Genomic DNA, 13,247 nt, shown 5'->3' with positions numbered 1-13,247 from the left:
CTGCCTCTGTGTAGCTGGAGTTTTAAGCAAGTAAAGGCATATATGAACTGCCTCAGAAATTTGTGTTATGGGCCCTAATGTCAAACAACATAAAGTGACATTTTATGGTGGCTTAATTCTAAAGCTTCCCGACAACCAAGTAAATATTGTACAATGATATATTAGTGTCAGAAATGTGAAATGACTTTTTTTTTAAATCTACTATGCCAGTCCTGAGGCTTGAACTTCTAGGCCAGGGCACTGTCTGTCCCTATGTATTTTTTTTTTTTTTTTTTTTGCTCAAGGCTAGCATGCTACCACTTGAGCCAGTTTTGCTTGTAGCTTAAAAAAAAAAATTTTTTTTTATGATGGCTCATTGGAGATAAGAGTCATTGGAAATGAACACAATCCTCAGATCTCAGTCTCCTGAGTAGCCAGGATTACAGTCATGAGCCACTGTTCCTGGTTCTAATTCATTTTTTAAAGGACATCTGTCATATGGGTTTAGGGTCTACTTGCATGATTTTGTATTAAGGTCTCTGTCCAAATATAGTCATACTAAAAAGCATTAAGAGTCAGAACTTCAAAGAGTTTTGAGAAGGCACAATAGTTTAGTGAAGACACTGCTTTAGTGATACGGTAAAAATTTTAAAAATAGAAATAATTTCTAGATCCTTGATCTAGTAATTTTGCCATTCACCTTCATTTGCTCCTTGGTTGCGAAGACTCTCCTTTTAGATTATGTTCTTGAATCCCAGAGTGGCCTTGAACTAATTATCCTCATTTGCACTTTCACTTTCTCTGTAGAGATTACTCCGTATAATCACTTGCAAGACTCAAATTCTGACAAATTTTCCAGCCCTATTCAAAGAAACAAGGATGGGGACTGGAGGCGTGGTTCAAGTGATTTCACTAGATAAGCTTTCTGTGGAAAAACAGATTTTCTTCTTCCCAAGAGGGTCGTTTTCAATTTGATTGTGTTTTCTTTGGTTGGTTTGGGTTTTGTTTTAGCACCTATTTCTGGTATATTCAAGATACTCTCCAAATAGATTCCTACTCAGCATTGCTTCTTTCTAAACTTGCAAAGTGTTGGAATAGATTTGTTTTCTAGATGTGTAATTAATTAATTGCAGGTGGGCATCAAAGCACCAAGAGTAGGAAGAGGGGCCACCCCCAAGAAAAGAAAAAGCCTCTCAACATAAATATCTGTGCAAAGTGTCTGTTTACCTTTGCTTGTGATTTGTCCTTTCTCTTAAGTTTCTGTTTGAAAAATTATCAATGACAGCACTATTTTGTGAAGCCTTTCTGGAATGTTTTTGTTAACCTAGAATTCTGGTGTTTTTACTTGCCTATTGTTTTGACTTGAAATTGAAAATGGCTCCTCAGGGAACCAGCATTCTTAACACTGTTCATCTAATTTCCATAGGGAGTAAACCAAACATGTTGGTTTAAACTTATTTGGCCTATAACCATACCATAGGTCTTTTGTAAACTTCATGAACTCTTAACATTGTGTCATTCATACATTAATGCTTCCCGAGGTTTTCATGACAAGACCTGAACTTGAGATAATTCATGCCACTGATAATTCATAACCACAATGAGCAGAAAATAACAAACTGTACTTTTAGCTCTTTGCATAGTGTACAGAAGACCAGAAATACACATGGTCCTTATTGGTAGAAAATACTTAATAATATGGGGTTCCACACCATTTTTTAAGATTTTGTAAATCTTAACTGCTTTCTAGAGGTACATATTCTTTTTAGAGCTTTTAGAATTGAAAATCAAAACCATCCCCAAGTTAGAGCAAAACTTCTTAGAATCCTGTGGGTTGGATTTCAAAACCTTGCTTTTACATTGGGGAGAACACGAGGTGGCTGCATGTGGGTCCAGGAGGATTCATACCATCTCTTTAGGGAGACTGACTTTTTGAGAAAATAAATTCCCCAGAACTTGGGACACGGCTCAAAGTGCTTCAATGCTTGAAGCCCTCGATTCAGGTGAAAGGGCTACAGAGAGGCTACATTTGTGGGTTGGTTAGAAATCTTAATTCTTAGGTCACTCCAGTAGCAAGTGTTTTTAGATTCAGGCCTACTTTGTAATTTCTTGTTGAATTACTAAAGAAAAAGTGGATGCATTCAATGCAACTGAGTAAGTCATACTGTAGACTTTTTAAAGCAAGGGTCTATTGCTAGTTGATTTTGTGGATAAGAAAGCAAAATTGATACTAATAAAAATCACTCTCTTGTGATAATACTCATTTTAAATTGCTTTGTATGTGGATGAGGTTTTTTCCTATCATTTTTCAATAGTTTATCCTTCACTAATAAGAAGTAAATAATATTCCTTTCTTAGGAGTTGGACGTTCAATGGAATCGAAGTTAACAGCTTTGGGAATTAGAACTTGTGGAGACTTGCAGTACATGACCATGGCAAAACTTCAAAAAGAATTTGGTCCCAAAACTGGTCAGATGCTTTATAGGTTCTGCCGTGGTTTGGATGATAGACCAGTTCGAACAGAAAAGGAAAGAAAATCCATTTCAGCTGAAATCAACTATGGAATAAGGTTTACTCAGGTATATTTCCATAACAGATTTTGTCTTATGTCCATTTTGTGTTATTACGTGGTGCTTTTTACCCAGTTATCTGTAACTTGATGCTTGAAGTTAAATCTTTTTTTTTTTTTTTTAAGGTAAGTATGATTTTCATTAACATTTTAGCATTGCTTGATTTTTTTTTTTTTTTTTTTTTTTTTTTTTTTGGGTCCGGTTGTGGGGTCTGAACTCTGGGCCTGGGCGCTATCCTTCAGCTCTTCAGCTCAAGGCTAGCACTCTACGACTTGAGCCACAGCGCCACTTCCGGCTTTTTTCTTTTTTGCTTATGTGGTGCTGAGGAATCGAACCCAGGGCCTCAGGCATGCAAGGCAAGCGCTCTACCACTGAGCCACCTTCCCAGCCCCTTGAAGTTAAATCTTAATGCATGCTATTCATCAAGCCTTAGCAAAGTCTTTTTAGGCAATGTATATAATAGGGGAGAAGCCAGAAAAGACCAAGAAAACCCAGATCTTTAGGGAAAGATATTAAAACATTGCATTTTGGAGTCAGCAGTTATTTGTATTTATAATGACTCAATTTCCAATGAAGAGAAGACAAAATTGCAAGTTTCACCTGATTCATCTAGAAATAGTGGCTCGGATTATTAACTTGTCTTTACTTCTGAATATATTTGTATGTATCTCTGGAATTTAGATCCATAAACAGAGCTCAGTGTGATAAGATTTTGAAAGTGAGCTTGTTTTTTGGAGCTCTACAGTTCTTGGTTCCTTTAAAGGGGAGCCAATGCTTGGGATGTATAGGGAACAATGAGAGTATAGAGTTTATTTCATTAATAGAATTTAATAAGAATATAAATATAGAAGAATTTCAACAGCTCAGTGATGGCATGGAAAAGTGAGAAAGGAAAAGCATTTCATTTTTTTGAAAAATACTTAAAGGTATGGAAATATTAAGTTTTGATGCTTCAGAAGGCAAAAATAGACATGTTGAATATTAACCAAAATGCTTGAGAATTGTTTATAAAGGAAAATAATATGGAAGTTTTGTCATGTTTTTCTTTACGTAGCCAAAAGAGGCAGAAGCTTTCCTTTTGAGTCTTTCAGAAGAAATTCAAAGACGACTTGAAGCTGCTGGCATGAAGGGTAAACGTCTGACTCTCAAAATCATGGTACGAAAACCAGGGGCTCCTGTAGAAACTGCAAAATTTGGAGGCCATGGAATTTGTGATAACATTGCCAGGTAAGCTTATCTTACAAAGAAAGTTGGTAAATTCTATTTCTGGCATAGGTATTAGAGCTTATAAAAACCAATGACTATTTGGTGTAAAAATCTATAAATTGTTAACAAAGTTGTAACACCATTTTGTAGAGCCAGGCCTTGACCTAACTAAGGTCATTTAATTTAAGTATATATTTTAGTTTGTGTTATATCAAAATGAAGGTTTATTTTGCCCAAAGTCCTAAAGATTCAAGAGCTTGACTAAGGTGACAAGAACATATGCCAAGACAGATCACAAGGTGTGACAGGGGTCCTTGGTCATTCATTTATGCTAACTTTTTTGAGAGGGGAGCAGGGGACAACATGGCCTCACAGTTGCTTAGGTATTTTACCACTTGATCTACACATCCAACCAATAACTGGGACTGTTGAGAACTATCATTCTTTTGAGAACCAGAGCCTCAAAAAAAAAACACATCAGTTCCTTCCAAGAACAGTGCCATACCCATGACCTAATTACTTTCTATCGTACCCCAACTGTTAAGGTCCCCTACCTCTACATAACTAAAGACCGGGCTTCTAATACAAGAGCCTTTGGGGAAAAAATCATAGCAGCACTGGAGTCCATCCATCTGTCAGTCTTCGCTTAAGAGTTTCCAGGCTGCTAACTTTAGTGTGTGTAGGAAAAGAGAAGATTTGCAGACCTGGGAGTGTGTTTGGGTTTTTGAAAAGCCTAACTGCAACTTTACCGGAAGGAAATTACATATGGTTCTTTTAAAAATTGAGTAAATAATTTCAATAGGTATAATCTTTGTGAAAAGCAAAATAACTGACATCTCTGAAAACTGGTAGAAAGCATTTGTTTAGAACCCTAGTTTTTGATGTCTGGGCTACATTGAAGATATTAAGCTTTATGTAATACTTGTGATCGATATGAGAATTCTTGGTTTTGCATGTCATCTGCATCAGTTTTAAGACTTGATAGTAAAAACCACGAGATTGTATAGGCTTACTTGAGTTAGGTCATGTCAAACATTTGTGTGTACAGTGATATCCCCTCACTGATGCACATCATGAAAACAAAGTGGAAGAATCTAGTTTTAAAAATACATTGTCTTTGGTTAATGAACTATTTACTTTAATACATATATTTTAAATGGCACTTATAATAATGTGTTAATGGTCACTTCTATACAACTTACTATTAAATCCTTACTCAGAAATATCATGTCATTATCTTTTTTTTTTTTTGTCGGTCGTGGGGCTTGAACTCTGGGCCTGAGCGCTGTCCCTCAGCTCTTCAGCTCAAGGCGAGCGCTCTACCACTTGAGCTACAGCGCCACTTCCGGTTTTCTGGTGGTTTATTGGAGATAGGAGTCTCACGGTCTCTCCTGCCCGGGCTGGCTTTGAACCGCGATCCTCAGATCTCAGCCTCCTGAGTAGCTAGGATTACAGGCGTGAGCCACCAGCGCCCGGCTGTCATTATCTTTTTTGATGGGGTCTTACTATGTGGCTCAGACTAACCTAAAAATATGTAGCCCAGGATGCCTTGAATTTGAAACCTTGCTCCTGAGTGCTAGGACTAGAAGCATGTGCCACTATCCTGAGTTTAGGAGTATAATTTCTTTGGGGGAAAATCAGATCCAGTTCATCACATAGTTCCATCATACTTTCGTATGCGAAAAATAGCTAATGGTAATCCATTTTTGAATTGGTACACTCTACTTTTATCTAGCCCAATTCCAAAGGGCGAGTTCATTGTGGGTTTGCCACATAATAGTGATGGCTTCAAGGTATCTCATAGATCTAAGCTCATGTATTCTAGCCTCTGTTTTTTAGACCAGTCTATCACCATACTTTTTGTCATAGAAGCCACTTGTTTTGGGGTCCATTTATAGAACCTGTTAGAAAGTAATATTGGAATACTTAAATTTTGAAACAGAATCATTAAACATAATTAAGAGTCAAGAACCAAAATAGGATTCATCTTCTCTTCAACTATGTATCTCAATACATCGTGGAGAGGTGCTTTTGGAAGCTAGAACATTGTAGTTACTGTGAATTTATGCATTGATTGGAAACTATTTTTTAATATGCATTACTAAAAATTTTTTGACCCAACTCTAGCGTTTACCTTGAAATCTCAATATTATATATGTAACATTTTTCCCTTCTCGCTGCTACTGAATGTTTAATATTGTTGGTTTCTTATAACCCCCCCTTTGTTTCTATAAGCTTTTGAATAAACTCCTAACTTCTGTACTACTGAGGTACTAATAAATCCATCTGCATAGAATGTATAGTTTAAAACATTTCTATCACTTACAGGACTGTAACTCTTGACCAGGCAACCGATAGTGCAAAAATCATTGGGAAGGCTACTCTAAACATGTTCCATACAATGAAGCTCAACATATCAGATATGAGAGGGGTAAGTGTATAATATTTACTTTATATCTCATTTGAGCCTTGTAAGATGGTTGGAAATAAGGTTCATATGCAGACCTTCAGCTCCTTTGATGTAATCCAAGCAAGCATGTAACCTGACTTCTTTAGTCTTTAGCAAATTTTAGAGTTGTTAGGATCACTATCTTACTACATTCTTACTTCCCTAGTAGATGGGACTTTGAGGACCGTTAATCTGTCAATCTCCTTTTAAGGTTCTTTTTAGTTAGAACTTTGATGCTGTTCCATGCTGGTGTAGAAAGGAGAGAAACCATGGGCACATGTGGATGCCTTTATGCCAGACATGACAGCTATTAGTGTATATGTGTGTGTGTGTGTGTGTGTGTATACACACACACACACACACACACTCTGCTAGCCACTCCCCATCGTTTGGATAAGTGTCGTGTTTTCATAGACATACACACATTAATGGAAAGCCAGGCATTGGTGACTTACATGTTATCCCAGCTACTTATAGGCTGGGATCTGGTCAAGGTTCAAAGTGAGCCTGGGTAGGAAAGGCCATGAAACTCTTGCCTCCAATTAACTACACAAAAGCTGAAAGTGGAGCTGTTGCTAAAGTGGGAGTGCTAGTCTTGAGGGAAAAAATAACTCAGATAGCACTTGGGCCCAAGAGTTCAGTCCCCAGGACCAAACACAAAAGGGGATGTTAGAACCAATGAGTAGGCCTTAATTCCCCCCCCCCCCCCAACACTCTAGCGAGCCATATTCAGATACTCAGACCTTAAGGACTCCTACTTAAGCCACGGGCAGACCTTGTACTTCTAGATACCAGGCCTTCCCTATATCTAGAACCACAAGCTACCACTCCTAGCTTGTTTATTCTTTCCTGGGTTGGCCTCAACTCTATCCTCCCTGCCTCCCAGGTAGCTAAGATCACATGTGTGCATCACTACCACACTGGCCCTCAGTCTTTTTTTAAAACCCTACTTAAAAACCTTAGTTTCTTAGAACATCAGTGGCTCTACTTGTTCATTTTCTAATTTTAAAATATTACTTGTATAGGTAGAATAACTGCTCAATGGCTCATATAGTACTTTTTGTAATAAATCATACAAAAATCTGCTAGTTTCACTTTATTCTATGACAATAAAAAACAAGCTGAGAAGTCTTATTTTTACTTTAGTTTTCCTACACTTATCTTCTAGGTTGGGATTCAAATGAACCAGTTGACTCCAGCTAATCCCAACACTTCCACATGTTCCAGTCGCCCATCAGTTCAGTCAAGCCACTTCTCTGGTGGGTCACACACTGTCCGGGATCTTTTTCAAGCTCAGAAAGCGAAGAAAACCACAGAAGAACAGCATAAGGAAGGTTGGTAGTTATCAAGATGGTTTCAATGTTTACCTTTCTAAGGATATAATTTTCAAATTGGCATGGTTGTGTGTGTGAGACAGGTTTATATTTTTTACTATGAACTAGTAGTATTTGCAATGAACAGAAGGAAATGAGTGAGGACTAAAGGTTTTGTACTCCCCCTTCCCTGAATGAGCTAAATAATATTAATGTGTTTTTCTATTCTTGCAGTATTTATGGCTACAGTGGATCTGGAAATACCACCTGCCTCTAGAAATTGCACATTCTTGCCATCTTTTTCTACACATCTGACAACCAACGTTAGTGCTGATAATAACAAAGTTGAGTCTACAAGGAAATGGAATGGTCTGCATTCTCCTATCAGTGTACAATCAAGACTTAATCTAAGTATAGAGATCCCATCCCCTTCCCAGGTATATTCTTTTAGTCCTAATGACAGAACTGGTCTATAGATGGCACTTAAGAGTACACACTCATTGCTGAGTTATTTTAACTAAAAGTGCTTTTGCAGAGATTTTCAAGTCTTAAAAGTTGCGAAGGCATAGCTAAGGGCAGTCCTTTCCCACTGTCATCCTGTCAGTAATCATGTAGGCCCCGATTCAACACAGTAGCTCTGGTGATCTGTACAGAAACCTCATGTCAAGTTAGTGAAACTTAGAACAAGCATTATTCTTATGGATTCTAGCTCCTTGGAAGTAAGACACCATAACTCTGTGGGTATTTTGTGACCCCTCCATTCTTCTTTGTGGAAGGAGGCCTTTAAGGACATGGTAAAAATGCTTATTATAGGGAAAGGGCTAATTCTTGCTTTGGTTTCCAGTTTTTAGTGACAGTCTGGAAAGGTAAGAATGGCTATGTAGTTCATGGATCAATTGTTTTCAAATGGCCAGATTTGCTCAGATAGGCAGAGGGAGAACCCAGCCAAGCAGAGAGAGGATTCTGCTATACACGTAAAGTTAGCTTCCAACTTTGTGGATTTACCTAATGCTGTGGAATTGACCCATGGTGTACACTTACCTCCAGACTCCTTATTACCTCAGGCTTCAGTGGTAAAAGGCAAAATGTTTCAAACGTGTTGACTGGGGAGGGGATGGTAGGTAGTCTGTCTTGTGTTCTTTCTCTCAGAGATAAGATTCCAATAGACTTACCTTCAAATCCATGCTTGGTATTTTATAGCTTGATGAATCTGTTTTAGAAGCACTTCCTCCTGATCTTCGAGAACAAATTAAACAAGTTTGTGCTATTCAAGGAGAACCACACAGTGATAAAAAGAAAGAACCAGTAAATGGCTGTAATACAGGAATTTTGCCTCAACCAATTGGGACAGTTTTGTTGCAAATGCCTCAAGAATCTATTAGTGATACAGGAATAAATGTTATTGCCCTCCCAGCATTTTCACAGGTAAGTTAATAACATTGTAACCTTCTGTCAATGTACTCTTACTACACTGACTAGCTCCTAAGAGGTAGTGTGTTGTGTGTATAGGATGGCAGGGGATGTTGCTGGCTCTTTTCCACTTCATCTGCATGACAGCCACCAACTGAATTTAGCACTAGAGGAGAAAGGGGATGGGTAAGGAGTATGTATGCATATACATCTGTCCATTCATCACTGTGCTTACAACAGAATGGAGATGCATTCATATGCAGGAGGTAGTTCCTACTTGGTTTTACTACAGCTTAGCTCTAAAAATTTCTCTGTAGTGACTGTTATCAAAGTTCATTATGAGTCTATTCAGATCAGAAAAGTGTGGTTTGAAAACAAAATCTACTTTGTGAAAAATAGAAACTAGCTGTCATCTAGCGTTAACCCAGGTTTAACTTTGGCCTTCCATTCTCACTAGGTGGACCCTGAGGTGTTTGCTGCTCTTCCTGCTGAGCTTCAAAAGGAGCTAAAAGCAGCTTATGATCAAAGACAAAGGCAGGGAGAAGCCACCTCTCACCAGCATTCAACCAGTACATCTGGTAAGCTCAGGAAGTGGCAAGCTGGCAAAAAAGGTGATGGTATCACAGTTGTATAGGTGTTACTAAAAGCTAATCTTGGAGAATATCTGAAGCAAAGAAAAAGCACAGCTGGGATTTGTGTTGCTTAGTACCGGCTGGGCTTAGTTCCTGCTGGATTTAGTACCTAAGTTTTAATACAGTTAAAGCAATTGAGACTGTTACTTGAATCTAGGAACACAAAACCTGGAACTTGGACATAGCAGAGCACTTCCATAGTATATATGTAGTGTATGTACCAAGCACTATAAAACAAAATCTAAAATTCTGGACATGAACCACAAACACCTAAACCTACATTTAAATTTAAAGAACGGTTGAGCCAGGTGCAGTTGTGCTTAAGTTTAACCATAGCTACTTGGAATGTAGATATCTGGTGTTTGTGGTTCAAGGCCAACACAAGCAGAAGTTATGTACTCCATACCAGGCGTGAAGGGAGACATTACCTCCAAATGACCAAGGCCACAGGCTCAGTGGCATTGCTCAACTGGAAAGTGCCTACTTAGCAAGGGTGGGTACTGAATTCAGTCCTCAGTTCTTAAAAAGTTGGGAGCTTATAGTATAGTATTTTGAGTCCTTTGCCTGGCTTCTCATGGTGATACCTTTGGTGATGGTGAGGTGGAGTTGATAGACTTTGAGGGTTTTGATGGGAAGGAGGAAATAATTCATGGCACATTTAGTATTAAGAATCTTATGTCCCCTCTTCATTTAGTGCCAAAGAATCCTTTACTTCAACTAAAACCAGCAGCCGTGAAAGACAAGAAAAAGAAGAAAAAAAACCCCATCAGTTCCCCCCAAAAGATTCAGAGTCCTTTGAAAGCCAAGCTACTTATTAGTCCAGCAAAAATTCTACCCGGGGCCTATGGGAGTCCCCAGAAGTTAATAGATGGATTCCTCAAACACGAAGGACCTGCTGCTGAGAAACCTATGGTAAGTTAAATACTTCTGACCTTTACCAGAGCTTAATGTACTTGATACTGCACAAATGTACCACTGTATCCTTTTTTTTTTAACAGGAAGAACTCTCTGCTTCCACTTCCGGTGTGCCAGGCCTTTATAGCTTGCAGCCTGATCAATCCAGCTGTGTTAAACATGTAGCACCTAATTTAGCTGGAGCTGTTGAATTCAATGATGTGAAGACCTTGCTCAAAGAATGGATAACGACAATCTCAGGTTGGCTTAGGCTGTGTCAAGTGGCCAATGTAGTGGGTCTGTGATTTTTGAGAACACAGATCTGACCCATTTTCTTAATAGTGAATTAAGTTCCAAGATTTCCTTTGCAAGGTTTCATGAGGATTTTTTTTTCCCTCCATAGATCCAATGGAAGAAGACATTCTGCAAGTTGTAAAATACTGTACTGACCTTATTGAGGAAAAAGATTTGGAAAAGTTGGATTTAGTTATAAAATACATGAAAAGGTATTATCAGGATTTTCATGAAAAGGGGAAAAAATGCTGTGTGTTGTGGTTGTCTGAGATTTGTAACAGAATTAAAGCATAGGAAATTGTTAGCCTTTTTTTTTCAATGTCTTAGTTTTTAGCGACACTCCTTGAAGGAGAAATGTTTCCTAATGATGATGTTTCCTTTTCCCACCTGCAGGTTGATGCAGCAATCGGTTGAATCAGTTTGGAATATGGCATTTGACTTTATTCTTGACAATGTTCAGGTGGTTTTACAACAAACTTATGGAAGCACATTAAAAGTTACATAAATATTACCAGGGAGCCTGGTGCCCTCTGCTAGCTGTGCCATAAGTGCTTGTGAGGTATTTGCAAAGTGCATGATAGTAATGCTCATTTTTTAAAGTTTCTTTTTCAGCAAGTGTTTTTGTACATTTTCTTTCAAAAAAGTGCCAAATTTGTCAGTATTGCATGTAAATAATTATGTTAATTCTTTTACTGTAGCATAGATTCTATTTACAAAATGTTTGTTTATAAAGTTTTATGGATTTTTACAGTGAAGTGTTTACAGTTGTTTAATAAAAAACTGTATGTATATTTTGTACAGGCTCCTTTTGTGAATCCTTATGCTTTAAATGCCCTACGTGGAAGTTTTTTTCCAGCCATTACAGGTTCTTGTGCTAAGCTTTGAAATTGCTGAGGTCCTGTAACAAGAATCTACTTGTTGGAATAAAGGGTAAAGCTTCTAAATGCTGTTTCCTTCTTTCATGGTTTTCCTGGGAAAAGAGACTCTATCTCTTGACCTATCAGGTTATTTTCCCATAACACAAATTAATTTATCATTATTTATCATTAAAACTTAGATTCTCTTTCCCAAACAATACACAGTAACTGCAGCTATCTCTAGGTGGATCCAACAGGTGTCTTAGTAAAAGGAGTGTGGACCCCTTCTCAGGGCAGCAATATAAGCTTCAAAATAACTGAAACAGCTGTGAAAACCTCGAAATGGATGAGATTTTCTAGGATAAAACCAATCAAGATCCTTTAGGTCAGGTACCATTGGCTCAAACCTGTAATCCTAGGTGTTCAGGAAACTGGCATCTAAAGATCTGAGGTTTGAAGTCAGCCCAGGTTAAAAAAAAAAATTCAAGATTCTGACTGCAATTAAACAGTGCCACTAGAGGCATGGCTCAAGTAATAAGCAAGCCAAGTGAGAGCTTGAAGCCCTGAGTACAGTATATGGTTCTAACACACACACACTCATCACACAGAAGAGAAGTATGATGATTGATAAAATCCTCATCCTGAGAACACTGAGCTGTTTTGAGGCCAATAAGCTATACTAACATGGAAGCCTAACAGAGCTTACTGTTATTGCAATGACTGTTTTCTTTATTGGGTTTTTGGAATTGGATTACAACCAACTCTCAAGACTACACAAGCAATAAAAAGCAGCCAGCTATGTTTTACACCATGGTTTCACACAAAGCAGATAAAGAAATACCAGAATGTCTTATTTGCTATTTTTAAAAAATCGCTAAGGGCATATGGCAGAAGAATGCTGAAAAAAAATCACTGGGAATATGCATAAAGACGTGTTTGTTACGTCAAAGAAGTCCCAAGAATCACAAAATCTGCAGAAGCTTGGTTAATCAAATACTGCAGGACTGATTTAATCAGTATAAAATTGAAAGAGCTTTTAGATTTGTAGTAAAAATCCCAATTTGGGGAAGGGCAAACTTCAAAACAGCAGCCAAGTAGGGAAGGTTAGGGCAAGGGATGAGTGAACAGGCACGCTGGAACTGTGGGGACGCATTAACTGACCACTGTCAAACCAGTGTAAGTTTCTTGGTTTCTCATGGAAAACATTTTATACACCTAAGTTCATCAGTGTCCAGATACTTATGTTCCTTTTTGTTTTCTTGGCTTGTTGGTGATAATACAACATAATATTGAATTTACTCCAATTCCTGTCCCATGTGGAAAAATTAGATGATTTCAAATACTTTCTTCAGCTCCACAATAAGCTGCCAGTCACTCTTCTGCATTTCATCTCTGAACCAGTCTTTGAGTGCATCAATGGACTGCCGGCTGATCTGTAATGCCCGAGGCACAAACAGGGTGAATAGAACTTTAACAACCTAGTGCCCAAAACAGCTTGTGGTCCTTAAATTAGGCATTATAATTGAAGGTCTATAATTGAAGAAGGGCAATGCTTGCCCATCTAAGATAACAGAACCCACATCATGTTTTAGAAGCTTATACCCTGGCCTTGTCCAAAGTGTTCTACTCCGTAGATAGCCCTA

The 13,247-nt window shown here is 38.1% G+C and overlaps 2 protein-coding genes across 7 annotated transcripts in view; one reads left to right on the top strand and one right to left on the bottom strand.

Annotated features, from left to right (window-relative positions):
- Positions 1 to 11,545, top strand: part of Rev1 (REV1 DNA directed polymerase) — a 72,653-nt gene extending 61,108 nt beyond the window's left edge. For all 6 annotated transcript variants that reach the window (XM_069988524.1, XM_069988523.1, XM_069988526.1 and 3 more), the window contains 11 exons: positions 2,338 to 2,558; positions 3,604 to 3,776; positions 6,084 to 6,186; positions 7,373 to 7,538; positions 7,752 to 7,954; positions 8,718 to 8,942; positions 9,385 to 9,505; positions 10,254 to 10,471; positions 10,558 to 10,714; positions 10,857 to 10,959; positions 11,141 to 11,545. In XM_069988524.1, coding sequence (XP_069844625.1) covers positions 2,338 to 2,558; positions 3,604 to 3,776; positions 6,084 to 6,186; positions 7,373 to 7,538; positions 7,752 to 7,954; positions 8,718 to 8,942; positions 9,385 to 9,505; positions 10,254 to 10,471; positions 10,558 to 10,714; positions 10,857 to 10,959; positions 11,141 to 11,252 — 1,802 coding nt within the window. In that variant the 3' untranslated portion in view covers positions 11,253 to 11,545. The remainder of the gene's footprint in view (positions 1 to 2,337; positions 2,559 to 3,603; positions 3,777 to 6,083; positions 6,187 to 7,372; positions 7,539 to 7,751; positions 7,955 to 8,717; positions 8,943 to 9,384; positions 9,506 to 10,253; positions 10,472 to 10,557; positions 10,715 to 10,856; positions 10,960 to 11,140) is intronic.
- A 1,044-nt stretch (positions 11,546 to 12,589) lies between these two features.
- The window catches only part of Eif5b (eukaryotic translation initiation factor 5B), an 80,416-nt gene continuing 79,758 nt past the window's right edge, over positions 12,590 to 13,247 (bottom strand). The window contains exon 24 of the mRNA XM_069988530.1: positions 12,590 to 13,037. Within this exon, the coding sequence (XP_069844631.1) occupies positions 12,930 to 13,037 (108 nt within the window). The 3' untranslated portion in view covers positions 12,590 to 12,929. The remainder of the gene's footprint in view (positions 13,038 to 13,247) is intronic.

The sequence above is a fragment of the Dipodomys merriami genome, unplaced genomic scaffold (assembly GCF_024711535.1).
Source record: "Dipodomys merriami isolate MVZ:Mamm:240054 unplaced genomic scaffold, mDipMer1.0.p SCAF_36, whole genome shotgun sequence".
NCBI lineage: Eukaryota > Metazoa > Chordata > Mammalia > Rodentia > Heteromyidae > Dipodomys > Dipodomys merriami.
The sequence above is the reverse complement of the archived record's forward strand: the minus strand, read 5'-3'. Positions and strand labels throughout refer to the sequence as shown.